This window comes from Bufo gargarizans, chromosome 4 (genome assembly GCF_014858855.1).
Source record: "Bufo gargarizans isolate SCDJY-AF-19 chromosome 4, ASM1485885v1, whole genome shotgun sequence".
Taxonomy (NCBI): domain Eukaryota; kingdom Metazoa; phylum Chordata; class Amphibia; order Anura; family Bufonidae; genus Bufo; species Bufo gargarizans.
Genome location: NC_058083.1, coordinates 299,925,665 through 299,939,732, shown reverse-complemented (window position 1 = coordinate 299,939,732; position 14,068 = coordinate 299,925,665). Strand labels below are relative to the sequence as shown.

The following is a 14,068-nucleotide window of genomic DNA, read 5'->3' as shown; positions in this document are numbered from 1 at the left end:
TGAAGCTTTATATGGCACAGCATCTGAATATGACTTGAAGGACCATTTGGGCGGGAAAGTAACATAAATGAGACCACGCCTACATGCATGTTCAGATGCCTCCTTCTCGACAGCTATCATTGACTCCCTGTGTCGGTGGCCATGGTTGGTACACATGTAATGGGCACTACAGCTGTGACTAACCATCAGTTATTCAACACATCAGTGTAGACTTCCATAGATCCAGGGTCATTGCATTAGCTGAGGGGGCATCTTCCATCGACTGAGGAGAAAAGAAAGGGTTCAGTGAAAAAATAGTTGATGGGTAAGTGGCATGGAATTGTCGCCATTTTACCTCTGTTTGGTATGGAGCCACCCATAATAAGACCCCATAGAAGTGGATGGTGTTTGGCTATACCTCTGTGTGCCTCCTCTTTCTTGGAGGTTTTTTGTTTAGTCAGATTTGTATGTCCTTGGGTGTCCTGGATTATTGTGCAGATACAGTATTCTTTGGTCAAATTTCCTTGAACTGAGAACTTGTCAGATGCTGTGAGGTGATTCTTAACGTTCCTGTGTGACATGTCATTTCTTCTACTGCAGGCTGCAACGACCCCTACAAGGCCAGCGTTTTCTACTGTGCCACTGAGCCAAGACGTCTCCAAGTGGGAGTCCCTGCTGAAGATCAAAGAAGGGTTAATACGACAGAAAGAGATTGTAATTGACAGGTAATGGCAGTCCTTCTAAGACGAGTCTGTGGATCTTTGACGTTCATCGGTTTGCATAGGAGTCTGGTGGAGGAGCAGGCGGACAAAGATGCCAGTCCTCTTGGCACAAATAACTCTTCAAGAAGTGATGGGCTTGGAGTGAAGGCCTGGAAAGATGTTGAAAGCAAATCTCAAGCGCTTGGCATCTGGCTATATGACAAGAGAGAGGTTCTGTCTGTATTTTTAGCATGATCATTCATGATCCAATTATGATGACAAATATCAAACAAGAAGTTCAGTAGAAACTATTAATAAACCATGTGGCTATGAAGAAATATCTAATCTAAACCTTAGTTTTCTGCTGAGTTTCTTTGGAAATTTGCATAAATGGGTTTTCCGACACTTTTTTTAACTGATGACCTACCCTCTGGATGGGTCATCACTATCTGATTGGTGGGGATCCGACACCCGGGACCCCCCCGCCAATTAGCTGTTTGAGAAGTCACTGGTGCTCTCAGTAGCACCGCAGTCTTCTTACAGCTTTCCATAGGTCATGTGACATCACGTTCATCGGTCACATGGCCTAGACGCAGCCCAGCCCCGTTGACGTGAATCGGACTGAGCGCGATACCAAGCGTAGCCGCTATACAATGTACGGTGCTGTAATTTGTGAGCACAGAGAATGCTGCAGCACTCACTGGATCAACTGATCAACGGGGGTCCCGATTGTTGACACCCACTGATCAGGTACCCCCCTTTAATTTTCTCTTTGTTTATAATATCTTTTCTAACCTATACCTACTGCCTTAAAGATGACCTGTCACTTCTTCTGACATGTCTGTTATAGTAACTACTTGCATTCCCTATGTAATAACCATTCTAGAGCATTTCTTTGTTGTGCCACTCCTCTATTATTCCTGCTGGAAGCTTATGAATGAATTACTAGCAGACTGCAGTGAAGGTCCAGCTGGATGTTACCAGCTGTGGATGTGTCCCTGCACAGTCTGACGCTGGGTGCACTAATTGTATATTTTCAGATTGTGCAGGGACACCACCCATCCCTTCCAACTGGTAAAACCCTGGTGGACCTTTATTGCAGACTGCTGCTATTCATTCATGACTTCTAGAAGGAATATAAGGAGAATGGCACCACATAGCCATAAGAATAAAGGTTCCGGATGTGTTATTACAAGGGGGATGCAAACAGTTATTAAAACAGACATGTCGGTTATAAAAAGGACCCAGTCTATGTCATAGAGCAGATTGGAGGAGGTGGTATGGCACTGGTAAAATAGATATGTTCTGGAGACTTAAAGTACACAATTCCCTAACATATTGCTTTACAGGGGTTTTTGGGAAGTAAATACTCCTGACCTATCCTCGGTATGGAGTTACACAGTTTTTGATGCAGTTTTTGACTCAAAGCCAGAATTTAGTTGGGAGCGAATGAGAAATGAAGGAAGTACTTACACTTCTCCTGCTGGATCAGCTTCTGGCTTTGGCTATAAAGCTGCATCAAAATCTTCCAAAATCTACCCCTAAGGGTATGTTCACACACATGCAGGTTTGTTTCTGAGATTTGTACATCAGCCCCCTAAAATGATCTGAGCGGTCAGTTGCACATGCAGTGGCCACTCCATTGATTTCTATGGAAATTCTGGAGATAGAAGAGCACTGTGAGGAGGGAGTGGCAAGAAGAGCTGTATTACACCAACAGATTATCTGACCAATTTCTGTCCAATCAGACCAATAGTCAGTGTGTATAACAAAAGATCTGTGTGTGTAAACGGCCATCTGACCAATGATTGGTCAGATAATCTGTAATACATTGTAAACAGCCATCTGACCAATGATTGGTTAGATAATCTGTAATACATTGTAAACGGCCATATGACCAATGATTGGTCAGATAATCTGTAATACATTGTAAACAGCCATCTGACCAATGATTGGTCAGAAAATCTGTAATACATTGTAAACGGCCATCTGACCAATGATTGGTCACATAATCTGTAATACATTGTAAACGGCCATCTGACCAATGATTGGTCAGATAATCTGTAATACATTGTAAACGGCCATATGACCAATGATTGGTCAGATAATCTGTAATACATTGTAAACGGCCATCTGACCAATGATTGGTCACATAATCTGTAATACATTGTAAACGGCCATATGACCAATGATTGGTCACATAATCTGTAATACATTGTAAACGGCCATCTGACCAATGATTGGTCAGATAATCTGTAATACATTGTAAACGGCCATCTGACCAATGATTGGTCAGATAATCTCTAATACAGTGTAAACGGCCATCTGACCAATGATTGGTCAGATAATCTGTAATACAGTGTAAACGGCCATCTGACCAATGATTGGTCAGATAATCTGTAATACATTGTAAACGGCCATCTGACCAATGATTGGTCAGATAATCTGTAATACATTGTAAACGGCCATCTGACCAATGATTGGTCAGATAATCTGTAATACATTGTAAACGGCCATCTGACCAATGATTGGTCAGATAATCTGTAATACATTGTAAACGGCCATCTGACCAATGATTGGTTAGATAATCTGCAATACATTGTAAACAGCCATCTGACCAATGATTGGTCAGATAATCTGTAATACAGTGTAAACGGCCATCTGACCAATGATTGGTTAGATAATCTGCAATACATTGTAAACAGCCATCTGACCAATGATTGGTTAGATAATCTGCAATACAGCCCTAACTAGAGCTCTGCATCTTCAAACAGCTGGTTGGGGGGTGTCAGGTGTTGGACCCCCACAGATCAGATATTATGACCTATCCTGAGGAAAAACCTATTTAAAGAGCCAGAGGTATGTGTTTTCCCCCTCAAAGACAGCAAGCAGTTATCTTGAGAACAGTAGGGAATTAGTAGAGAGCGGGGGAGAGTATGTGTGGAGTTCTCTCCTCCTAGAGGTAATGATCAGCGGTTTAGTGTGCGAATTACACTCTTCCAACATAGAAGCCATTAGTCCTAGACGTCATTGAAGTCCGTGTCCCACCTCATAGTAGCACCCTGTACACTGAGCGGCGAGTGCAGTCAGGAGAAGGTTTCTAATGATTGCGTATTTAGATAAAGCACTAAGCGGTGAAGTATTTGGGTCATGAAGGCGGCGAGTGTTTATTTGGAAAATGATTGCTCGCTGGTATGAATTATGCCAAATATCTGGACATGTGATCTAAACCCTTGTAAACTCCAGTCTCATGAGAGATTGGCGCGCTGAATCCCCAGGCTGTACTGTTACAGCTTTTTAAGGCGAGGTAACAATGAGGGCTTTTTCCTACCAGCTCTCTGTGTACAGGAAGCAGCTGCTGTGCCCATCACCATGCCAGTGATACCCTAACATCAGATCAGACCTAAGGATGTCCTCTCTATGTGCACGGTGCTAATCTCTCTTAGACAACTGCAGTTATCTTATACTCATCAGCCACTCTTCCAGTGGAGCTTGCAATCTAATGCTGCCATAGTGACACTTTACACAGCTCTAGCACATTGTGGGACACAATTAGGCGGTCACATACTGGCCATACATATAAGCACAAAGTCAGCAGGACCTATCGACTCTTATGTGTATGGGGGTGCCAACTGTGACAGATGTTGGGGGAAAGAAAGAACATTCATTTAATGTGCTCAGTCCTTTCCTCCTGGGAGATAAGCCTCCCTTAGAGGTGTTTGGCAGCAGCTTACTCCTCAGCCTGGATGGGTATCGGGGAGGTCGGGAAGAATAGTTGTCAGCTAACAGCCATTGAAGCTATGTCCAGCGTTAAGAATAGTAATTGCATTAGCTGAGTTTTTATATAGAATAACGTACCCCCACAGAATTTGTGTATAGTCCTGGGACTTCGAGGGAATATTTTATAGCTTACAGTAAGGGTTACTATAAAATGTATGATTTAATGTATGCCACTTTTTCCTGCTCTCTGAATTGGCTCCGCAACCTCCACTTTTATCTGCTCTCTGAATTGGCTCCGCAACCTCCACTTTTATCTGCTCTCTGAATTGGCTCTGCAACCTCCACTTTTTCCTGCTCTCTGAATTGGCTCCGCAACCTCCACTTTTATCTGCTCTCTGAATTGGCTCCGCAACCTCCACTTTTATCTGCTCTCTGAATTGGCTCTGCAACCTCCACTTTTTCCTGCTCTCTGGAGTAGCTCCGCAGCCTCCTCAATCCCCCATCTTAATCTAACTTTTTTAAGGCACATAACATAACATTGTGCTGTATGTCCTTTGTGTGCTTCTATAAAGACGCCATCAGGTGCTGCACATACACAGCTATCCTCCCTAGGAGCAGTTCTGCTAGTAGGAGAATATTTTTGTTACATGCCATGGAGTGTGCCACATGGATCAGGCAGGAAAAAAGCCCCATATGTCACCATATAAAATCATAGGCACAGTCAGCAGACACACGGTCTTATAGTCTTAAAGTCTGAAAAATCCACTGGCTTCTGGTTCAGCACCAGGAAAGAAACTGTCTTGTTGCCTCAATTGCTCACGCTAAGCAAAAGCTGTAAGGGGAGAGAAAATGTCATTGGTGATCATGTGGGAACTATTCAGTGTGCGCGCAGTGTCATTCTCTGGGGTTAAGGTGCGGCTTAGCGGATCCCAGCAGCTGTGCGGTACAATAAATGCTGCACTATTTTTACGTGTGCCCACATTAGCAGAGATATGCATTTGTTACAAAGCATTCCATTGTTAGCTGCCTCAGGTCAGTGGGATTAGGGCATTTGGCGGCCTGCTTACACTATTCACTGCTTGATAATTAGGTGGCCAAATATACATAAATAGCTATCCATCTGTCTACCCGTCTGGACCCTATGGGATTACAGTAATCATTTTAACTTGTTTTGGTTCAGAACCCGGATGGTAATTTTGTAGGACCATTATGTTATTCCTACTTTAACTAAGTCCTGAACGTATACAGTGTATGTTACAGACTATATACCTTTTAGTGTTTGTATGGTATGCGTCTTACCACCAGTGTACCACTAGGTGGCATCCTCTCCCTGTGGTGGAATGTGAGAATGTGGCGATTTGTTCAAGCAAAAATGCATGTAATCAATATTTGGGTGCCCAACTTATTGTATACCTGGTGTGTCCAACAATAAAATAATGGTTGATTACAGTTTCTACTGTAGATATATACAGGTGCACATTATGTGCAGATTTTCATGTGGAAAAACCACAGTGTAATACAGGACCAGCAAAGATAATGAGATCTGACAAATCTCATGTTCACTATGCTTTTTTACTTCCATGCGGAAACCGACCTGCTATGCGGCTTTTCAAAATCTTAGCGTATGAGTTGTTTGTGCGATTCCACACCTTATGTGGAGTGGGTTTCACCATAGGCTTCAATGGGGTTGTTAACATAAACAGAAAATCTGCACCAAAACCTGCACAAAAAAAACACACCAAAACAGCAATAAATAGCGCAAATATATACAAATATAATATACCGAATGCCCAAACTGTGAAGATAAAGTGTGTTCTATAAATCCCAAAAGTGCTATGTAATAAAACTTTATGTATTTTAGGCAAAGACAGCAGATCGGCCACCTACAACAAGCCATCAGGGGCAGCGAGTTGCGCTCCCACCCAGCATCCACAAGTCCTGTCATGAATGGAGAAGATAGCTATATCCATGGGATCAAGGTAGGCGTTGAACCCTGGAAGCATGCCCTACATTATTGGAATATTCATAGTAAACTGTTTTTCTATTCCATCATAAATGTAGAGAAAATGCAGCCACTTAATTAGTTGTCATTGATTTCTTCTCAAGGGATCTCCATGTGAATGCTGTAAACCTCTGCAGAATTTGGGTTTGGACAGATTAAATCCCCTCCTTCGAGACAGAGGTGAATTAGAGGGAAAACTTTCTCCAGTAGAAGTGGGAGTTGCACCGCTCAATGAGGTCTTAAAACACGGCCTTATGAAACCCAGCGAAGACTTGAAGAAGATGGAGGAGAAGGTATACGATGCTATAAAGTTCTGGTGGTAATTCTCCATTCACCTGATTATATATATGGAGGAACGATTGGAGGGGGCTCACAACATGACCAACTATATTAGTAGTAGAATAATAGCTCACCCAACAGTGTATCACAACAATCACCTGTGCCAATGGAGGTGGGATCCACATCCATATAAGTGCTAAACAAGGAAGAGAACATCAAAAATGTTTCATTTACTGAGTTATTCCATAATCATGCTATCATTATTCCATTTTATATATATGTTTTTTGCTGTGTTTTATCTGTGACGTTTCACTTCCGTGTTCCTTCCTGTTGGTCCTTGGTGATGTTAAATATCCTGTGTAGTGTTGAGCGAACTTGTGTTCTCAGGTTCGGCGTACAAGGTTCGGGTTATTTAAGAATTCCTATAGCAAAATATTTCCAGCTCACCTGCTCCACTCCATAGGTGTGCAAGGAACTTTGAAAAAACTGAAAAATCCAGCACATGCACTACAGATAAAATCTCTTTATTATAATCCTTTAAATTTCTATGAGCTGATCAGAAAGCTTTACAGTCTACGCGTTTCGACAGTCTGCCTTATTCATGACCATAAGTTATGATCCGTGGTAGCGGAATCCTTAACGGAATTCTTAGATAACCCGAACCTTGTACGCCGAACTTGAAAACACAGATTCGCTCAACACTAGTTCTGTGTCCTGTGATTGTACATAAATATTGGAAAAGTTGCTGCTTAAGTTTTTATAATAGCAATTTGCATATACTCCAGAATGTTATGAAGAGTGATCAAATGAATTGCATAGTCCTTCTTTGCCATGAAAATGAACTTAATCCCCAAAAAAACTTTCCAGTGCATTTCATTGCTGTCATTAAAGGACCTGCTGAGATCATTTCAGTAATCGTCTTGTTAACTCAGGTGAGAATGTTGACGAGCACAAGGCTGGAGATCATTATGTCGGGCTGATTGGGTTAAAATGGCAGACTTGACCTGTTAAAAGGAGGGTGATGCTTGAAATCATTGTTCTTCCATTGTTAACCATGGTGACCTGCAAAGAAACACTTGCAGCCATCATTGTGTTGCATAAAAATGGCTTCACAGGCAAGGATATTGTGGCTACTAAGATTGCACCTCAATCAACAATTTATAGGATCATCAAGAACTTCAAGGAAAGAAGTTCAATTCTTGTTAAGAAGGCTTCAGGGTGTTCAAGAAAGTCCAGCAAGCGCCAGGATCGTCTCCTAAAGAGGATTCAGCTGCGGGTTTGGAGAGCCACCAGTGCAGAGCTTGCTCAGGAATGGCAGCAGGCAGGTGTGAGCGCATCTGCACGCACAGTGAGGCGAAGACTTTTGGAAGATGGCCTGGTGTCAAGAAGGGCAGCAAAGAAGCCACTTCTCTCCAAAAAAAACCCATCAGGGACAGATTGATCTTCTGCAGAAAATATGGTGAATGGACTGCTGAGGACCGGGGCAAAGTCATATTCTCCGATGAAGCCTCTTTCCGATTGTTTGGGGCATCAGGAAAAAGGCTAGTCCGGAGAAGAAAAGGTGAGCGCTACCATCAGTCCTGTGTCATGCCAACAGTAAAGCATCCTGAGACCATTCATGTGTGGGGTTGCTTCTCATCCAAGGGAGTGGGCTCACTCACAATTTTGCCCCAAAACACAGCCATGAATAAAGAATGGTACCAAAACACCCTCCAACAGAAACTTCTTCCAACAATCCAACAACAGTTTGGTGAAGAACAATGCATTTTCCAGCACGATGGGGCACCGTGCCATAAGGCAAAAGTGATAACTAAGTGGCTCGGGGACCAAAACGTTGACATTTTGGGTCCATGGCCTGGAAACTCCCCAGATCTTAATCCCATTGAGAACTTGTGGTCAATCCCCAAGAGGCGTGTGGACAAACAAAAGCCCACTAATTCTGACAAACTCCAAGAAGTGATTATGAAAGAATGGGTTGCTATCAGTCAGGAATTGGCCCAGAAGTTGATTGAGAGCATGTCCAGTCGAATTGCAGAGGTCCTGAAAAAGAAGGGCCAATACTGCAAATACTGACTCTTTACATAAATGTCATGTAATTGTCGATAAAAGCCTTTGAAACGTATGAAGTGCGTGTAATTATATTTCACTACATCACAGAAACAACTGAAACAAAGATCTAAAAGCAGTTTAGCAGCAAACTTTGTGAAAACTAATATTTGTGTCATTCTCAAAACTTTTGGCCATGACTGTATACCATGATTAAGCGCTGACTGTGCGAAGCGCGTAGGTCTGCTAGACACGTCTTTTTTATGTATTTTTTTTTTTATATTTTTCAATAAAAGCTACCAATGTTTTAGAAGATGGATTCTCTTCCTTGTTTTGTACTTATAATAGTTTTGATGCAGTAGTGCAAAATTACAATCCTATATCGCATGACCGCGAGTCGCCATATAACCCTAGCCTTATAAATGGAAGTTTTGAGGCAAGTTTTCTCCTGCTTTCGATGTGGTCATTTTTTATTTTTTTCTTTAAATTCCCAAACCTTTTCAGTTTCTATAACCCAATTTGGAAGCGTCAAACGAACTGATCCTGCATGTTCATGAAGACATTTGCTCTTGATTTGCGCTATAACTTGTAAAAATAAAGTCAATCAGCTTGTTTCTGTAGGCGAAAAGCACGGCAGGTATCTGACTGTTATCATGTGATGAAATTGCTGGCTCTGAATTGAGATGCTGATTAAAAGAACGCTCGCTATAGACTTCTGAGCAAGCTGATGAATACCACTGATTGTCTATGGGGCGAGATTACGTTTGCCGCCAATCAGGGGTTGCTCACACTGACTGCAGTCATGTACTTTGATGCCATTGTAGGTTGGTGGTGATGAGATGCACTTTAGACTATTTGAGATAATAGTTGAGGCTTTTGCTTTTTGTTTCCTGTTTTCACTCTATAGTTCTGTGCATAGCTATTAGGCTCCATTCACACGTCCGCAAAACACGGAAAGCGGCAGTGCGCGGACCGCACATTGCCGGCACTCATAGAATATGCCTGTTCTTGTCTGCAATTGTGGACAAGAATAGGACATGTTCTATATTTTTTTTTGGAACGGAAGTGCGGATCCGCAATTCCGTTTCTGGGCAGCACCTGGAAGTGTGGACCTGTGAATGGAGCCTTAATGGAAGAGCATTAGGTATATGCAGAAAACATTTATATAGTGCCGTATGTGTGAGAGATTAGACTGATTTAATCATGTAGTGTGGGGATGTTCTGTAACAACAGAGGGTTTCTTATGAGTGGTCCATCTGCATAAATCTCTGCTGACCTGTAATGGAATAAGAGATGGCTACATCGCTTCAAGGAGATGCCCCCCTAGTGCCCATGGGTACCGATGTAAATAATCCACAGCATCCATACATTGCAGAAATGCCGGCAATGTTGGGCATCCTATGTCTACCCCTGCACTGAACATTTGGGAATCTATGAATTACAGGTCCTCCATGTGGGCTAGGGGTAAGCCCTGAAGCCATGTAGTGGCCTCTGGGGCTATGTCCGTGTTTGTCATTTCTGCCATGTATGCAGAAAGTGGACAACCCCTTTTATAAACACTTGATTACATCTCCTTTTGGGAAACCTGAATAAAAATTTGACCACCCCTGCAGGTCCAAATCTTGGAGCCACCTACCGTGTTTCACCGAAAATAAGATATAAGGTCTATTATAAATTTTTGCTCCAAAAGATACATTAGTCCTTATTTTAAATATATTTTTTCCATGAACAACAATCCGCATTTATTCCTGAACAAAACAAAAACAAAAAACATGTATTGAAATATAATCATGTCATCACATTCTGGAACATCCTCATAACTCTCCAAACTCGTGTTGTCTGGGGGTCAGAGTACCAGTACAGTATATTTCTTGTCCCTCTGTTTACATACGGTACTGTACCGCAGTAAATGGTAGATAGACCCTTCACCAAGAAAAGCAGGCACCCCCAAAAGAATTGCACTCACCAGACCCCCTTAGACCCAAAACAATTAGAGTTGGCAAGTGCTGATGATGGAATACGAGCTCTCACACACAGATCTGCGTCACTCCTGTCAAAGGCGCGTCACTGTCAAGTCTCTTGCCGTTCCAGCTTTGTTCCACTGCTGCCAAGTGTAGTGTCTGGCTCCCCCGGTGACTGGAAGCAGCCACAACGTCGGATGGGGTCTTTTGAGTGCGATTCTTTTGGGGGTGTCTGCTTTCCTCGATGAAGGGTCTACTGTTCTCCTGTATTCTATTTGATTTTTTACATGTATAGCTGCCTGGACACTATTTAAATTAACCTTTTTTGGTGAACTGTAACTAGGGCTTATTTTTGGAGAAGGGTTTATATATTTCAAGCATCCTCCAAAAATCCAGAAAAATTATGCTAAGGCAATCAGTAGCTTTCCAATAGTCCTGAAGGTCATTGTGCCTAGTTTAGTTATGCAGCATTACCTGGGCAGTGATTAGATTACTACATTTTCTTTAAAGAATCTAAGAAAACGGACATTTTTTTTCTAAGACCTCACCTGAGTATGAATATAGCTGAATAGAAGTTATAGCAGCAAATTGCAGACTTTTACATCAAGCAATTAATCAATGGGCACACGCTGGCCACATACCTGTACATTAGCCATGGTTGGATTTGCAGCAAGTTATGCTTTGTCAAATTGGAGGGTACATTATTGTTTTTTCTGTATAAGTGTGAGTTTTCCCCAACGTGTGATTTTGATACTATATATCATTTGACATTTAATGCTATTGTACTCACATTATTTTCAGCCATATACAAAATCCTGTAAAAGAGAAGCTACTGCCGTGCATATACACCCACGTAACAGCGATCTGATGCTGAAAATAAAGCTCATTATTATAGGCCATTCAGAAGTGTAGCGGGGACTCTCATGTCCACTCCTGATATGATCACATATGGATGAGTTTTCTGAGTCAGAACCAACCTGGGGGCCCTCTTTGCTAATCCCTCTTCCTTTTCGCTTAATATAAAAGCAGCCCCTTTGTTCAGGGGAATTAGGTGGCTGTTAGAAAGCTAGGGCTGACGCTTTGTCAGTCTGAGTCTACTGAAGTGACAGGGAGTTGAAATGGTCGTCTCTCTGTTACAAAATGTCCCAAGCATAGGGCTCAAAGTGAGCAATTGTGCTAGCTAATGGTGGGAGATGCACAAGAATAAAAATGGGGACCTTTTTTCTCTGGTATTTCAGAGATGACATAGGTTAAATACAGTACATATATTTTTGTTCTGTCTTCATACACGTTCACACAGTGTGCAGTCTGACATTCAGCATAAACCATTCCTGCCTTCCAAATAAGAGGACTGTTCTTTGTAGTCTAACTTGTTTACTGGTAAAACAGGATTGTTTGATTGGTAAAACTATAAGAATACAAATAGCAAGTATAAGTATAGATAGCATGTACTATAGCATTTGCATTTCCACAGAAAGCACATGGTAAAATGGCTGCCTATACATAGGATTACATGTCTAGTTAACAGTAGTAACAACTTCCCTGAGTAACAATTACAACTAGCTGAACAGCTCTGCATAACATCATGTCCCTAAAACAAAGGTAGATCTCTCACCAGATATACTTATACAACGATGGCGGAGTTTAAAGGGACTCTGTCACCACTTTCTAACCCCCACTTTTAAAACTATTGTTCTGTCCATGGAGCCCTTGTGATTACAATGGTGTTGTTATATGCGAAATCTGCTGGCTCGTTTTGATAAAAAAAACTTTTATCTAACCTGTCAATCATGAGGATAAGGTGCCCAGGGCGTTTCTCCTGGTCTGCACATGCCGCCGCCGTTGGTGCCCAGCTCCTCCTCTGCCTTGAATTAGCGCCGCCTGAATGTGAAGAAATACGCCTCCGGCTCTCCCTCAGTCCCCCCTCCTTCTTTTCTAAGATCCCGCGCGTGCGGCAGTGTTCGCGTTATCGGGAGGTTGAGCGAAGTGCGCATGCGCACTTTGCTCAATGAGGCTGAATCGAAAAGTCCGCACGGGCGCATCAGGCACAGGCCTGTGCGCACGCGCGAGATTTTAGAAAAGGAGGGGGGACTGAGGGAGAGCCGGAGGCATATTTCTTCACATTCAGGCGGCGCTGAAAGGATCAGAGGAGGAGCTGGGCACCAACGGCGGCGGGCGGCATGTTCAGACCAGGAGAAACGCCCTGGGCACCTTATCCTCATGATTGACAGGTTAGATAAAAGTTTTTTTTATCAAAACGAGCCAGCAGATTTTGCATATAACAACACCATTGTAATCACAAGGGCTCCATGGACAGAACAATAGTTTTAAAAGTGGGGGTTAGAAAGTGGTCACAGAGTCCCTTTAAGAAGGAGATATGCAGCTCTGCTGATGTGTCCTGGAGACTTCTTTTTTCCGAGGATGCTTTTCACTCCCACAATGCAGTAGTCTTTGTGGCAGGAAAAACACAGTGTAATACAACTTAACACCGCTAGATGGTGCTATAACCACACTAATCACTTCAGAAATACCAAGACTGAGGCAGACGTGATCTGTAATAATTCTCTAACTGAGCTGGGCAAAATAATTTTGTATCAATATACATGGGAGAATAAGAATATTAGTTTTTTTTTGTATGAATTTTGCTAAGCTTATTACATTAAATTTAATATTTATACTGTTGCTTTCCCTATTTTTCTCTATAAAAAAAAAAAAAGCTAAAAAGTTAAATGTTACAGGTGATTTTGGTACCATATGTAAGCTTAATCTATGGCACAAAACAAATATATATGAAGTCTAAAAAATATCCTTAGGCTTCTTTCACATCAGCATTTTTCCTTTCCGGTATTGAGATCAGTCATAGGATCTCAATACCGGAGGAAAACGCTTCCATTTTGTCCCCATTCATTGTCAATAGAAACAAAACTGAATGGAACAGAGTGCATCATAATGCATTCCTTCCGTTTGGTTGTGTTCCCATACTGTACGGGATGGGATTCAGAGAAAGACTGACCCGGCATGAAACACAATGTAAGTCAATAGTGCCGGATCAGTTTTCTCGGACACAAAAGAAAACGGATCTGGCGCCCATTGATTTACAATGGTTTTATGGCCATTTTACAGATAATACAACTGGGTCCATTTATAACGGATGCAGACAGTTGTATTATCCTAACGGAAGCGTTTTTGCTGTTTCCTGCCGAATCCAGCAAAAGCGCAGATGTGAAAGTAGCCTTAGCAAGTACTTTAGATAAGGTGAAAATTGCTGTGGACATTTAAGCATCAAAGGCCTTTGTCACGAAGGGGTTAAGCCAATAGGGAGCTTATTAGTCAGTGACATATCAGGGTGTATTAAGCATATTACTTCTGAATATAACTAG

The 14,068-nt window shown here is 42.1% G+C and overlaps 1 protein-coding gene across 6 annotated transcripts in view; it reads left to right on the top strand.

Moving 5' to 3' along the window:
* CEP85L (centrosomal protein 85 like) overlaps positions 1-14,068 on the top strand; it is a 158,295-nt gene that overhangs the window by 125,336 nt on the left and 18,891 nt on the right. For all 6 annotated transcript variants that reach the window (XM_044290724.1, XM_044290725.1, XM_044290723.1 and 3 more), the window contains 3 exons: positions 580-704; positions 6,262-6,379; positions 6,507-6,695. In XM_044290724.1, the coding sequence (XP_044146659.1) occupies positions 580-704; positions 6,262-6,379; positions 6,507-6,695 (432 nt within the window). The remainder of the gene's footprint in view (positions 1-579; positions 705-6,261; positions 6,380-6,506; positions 6,696-14,068) is intronic.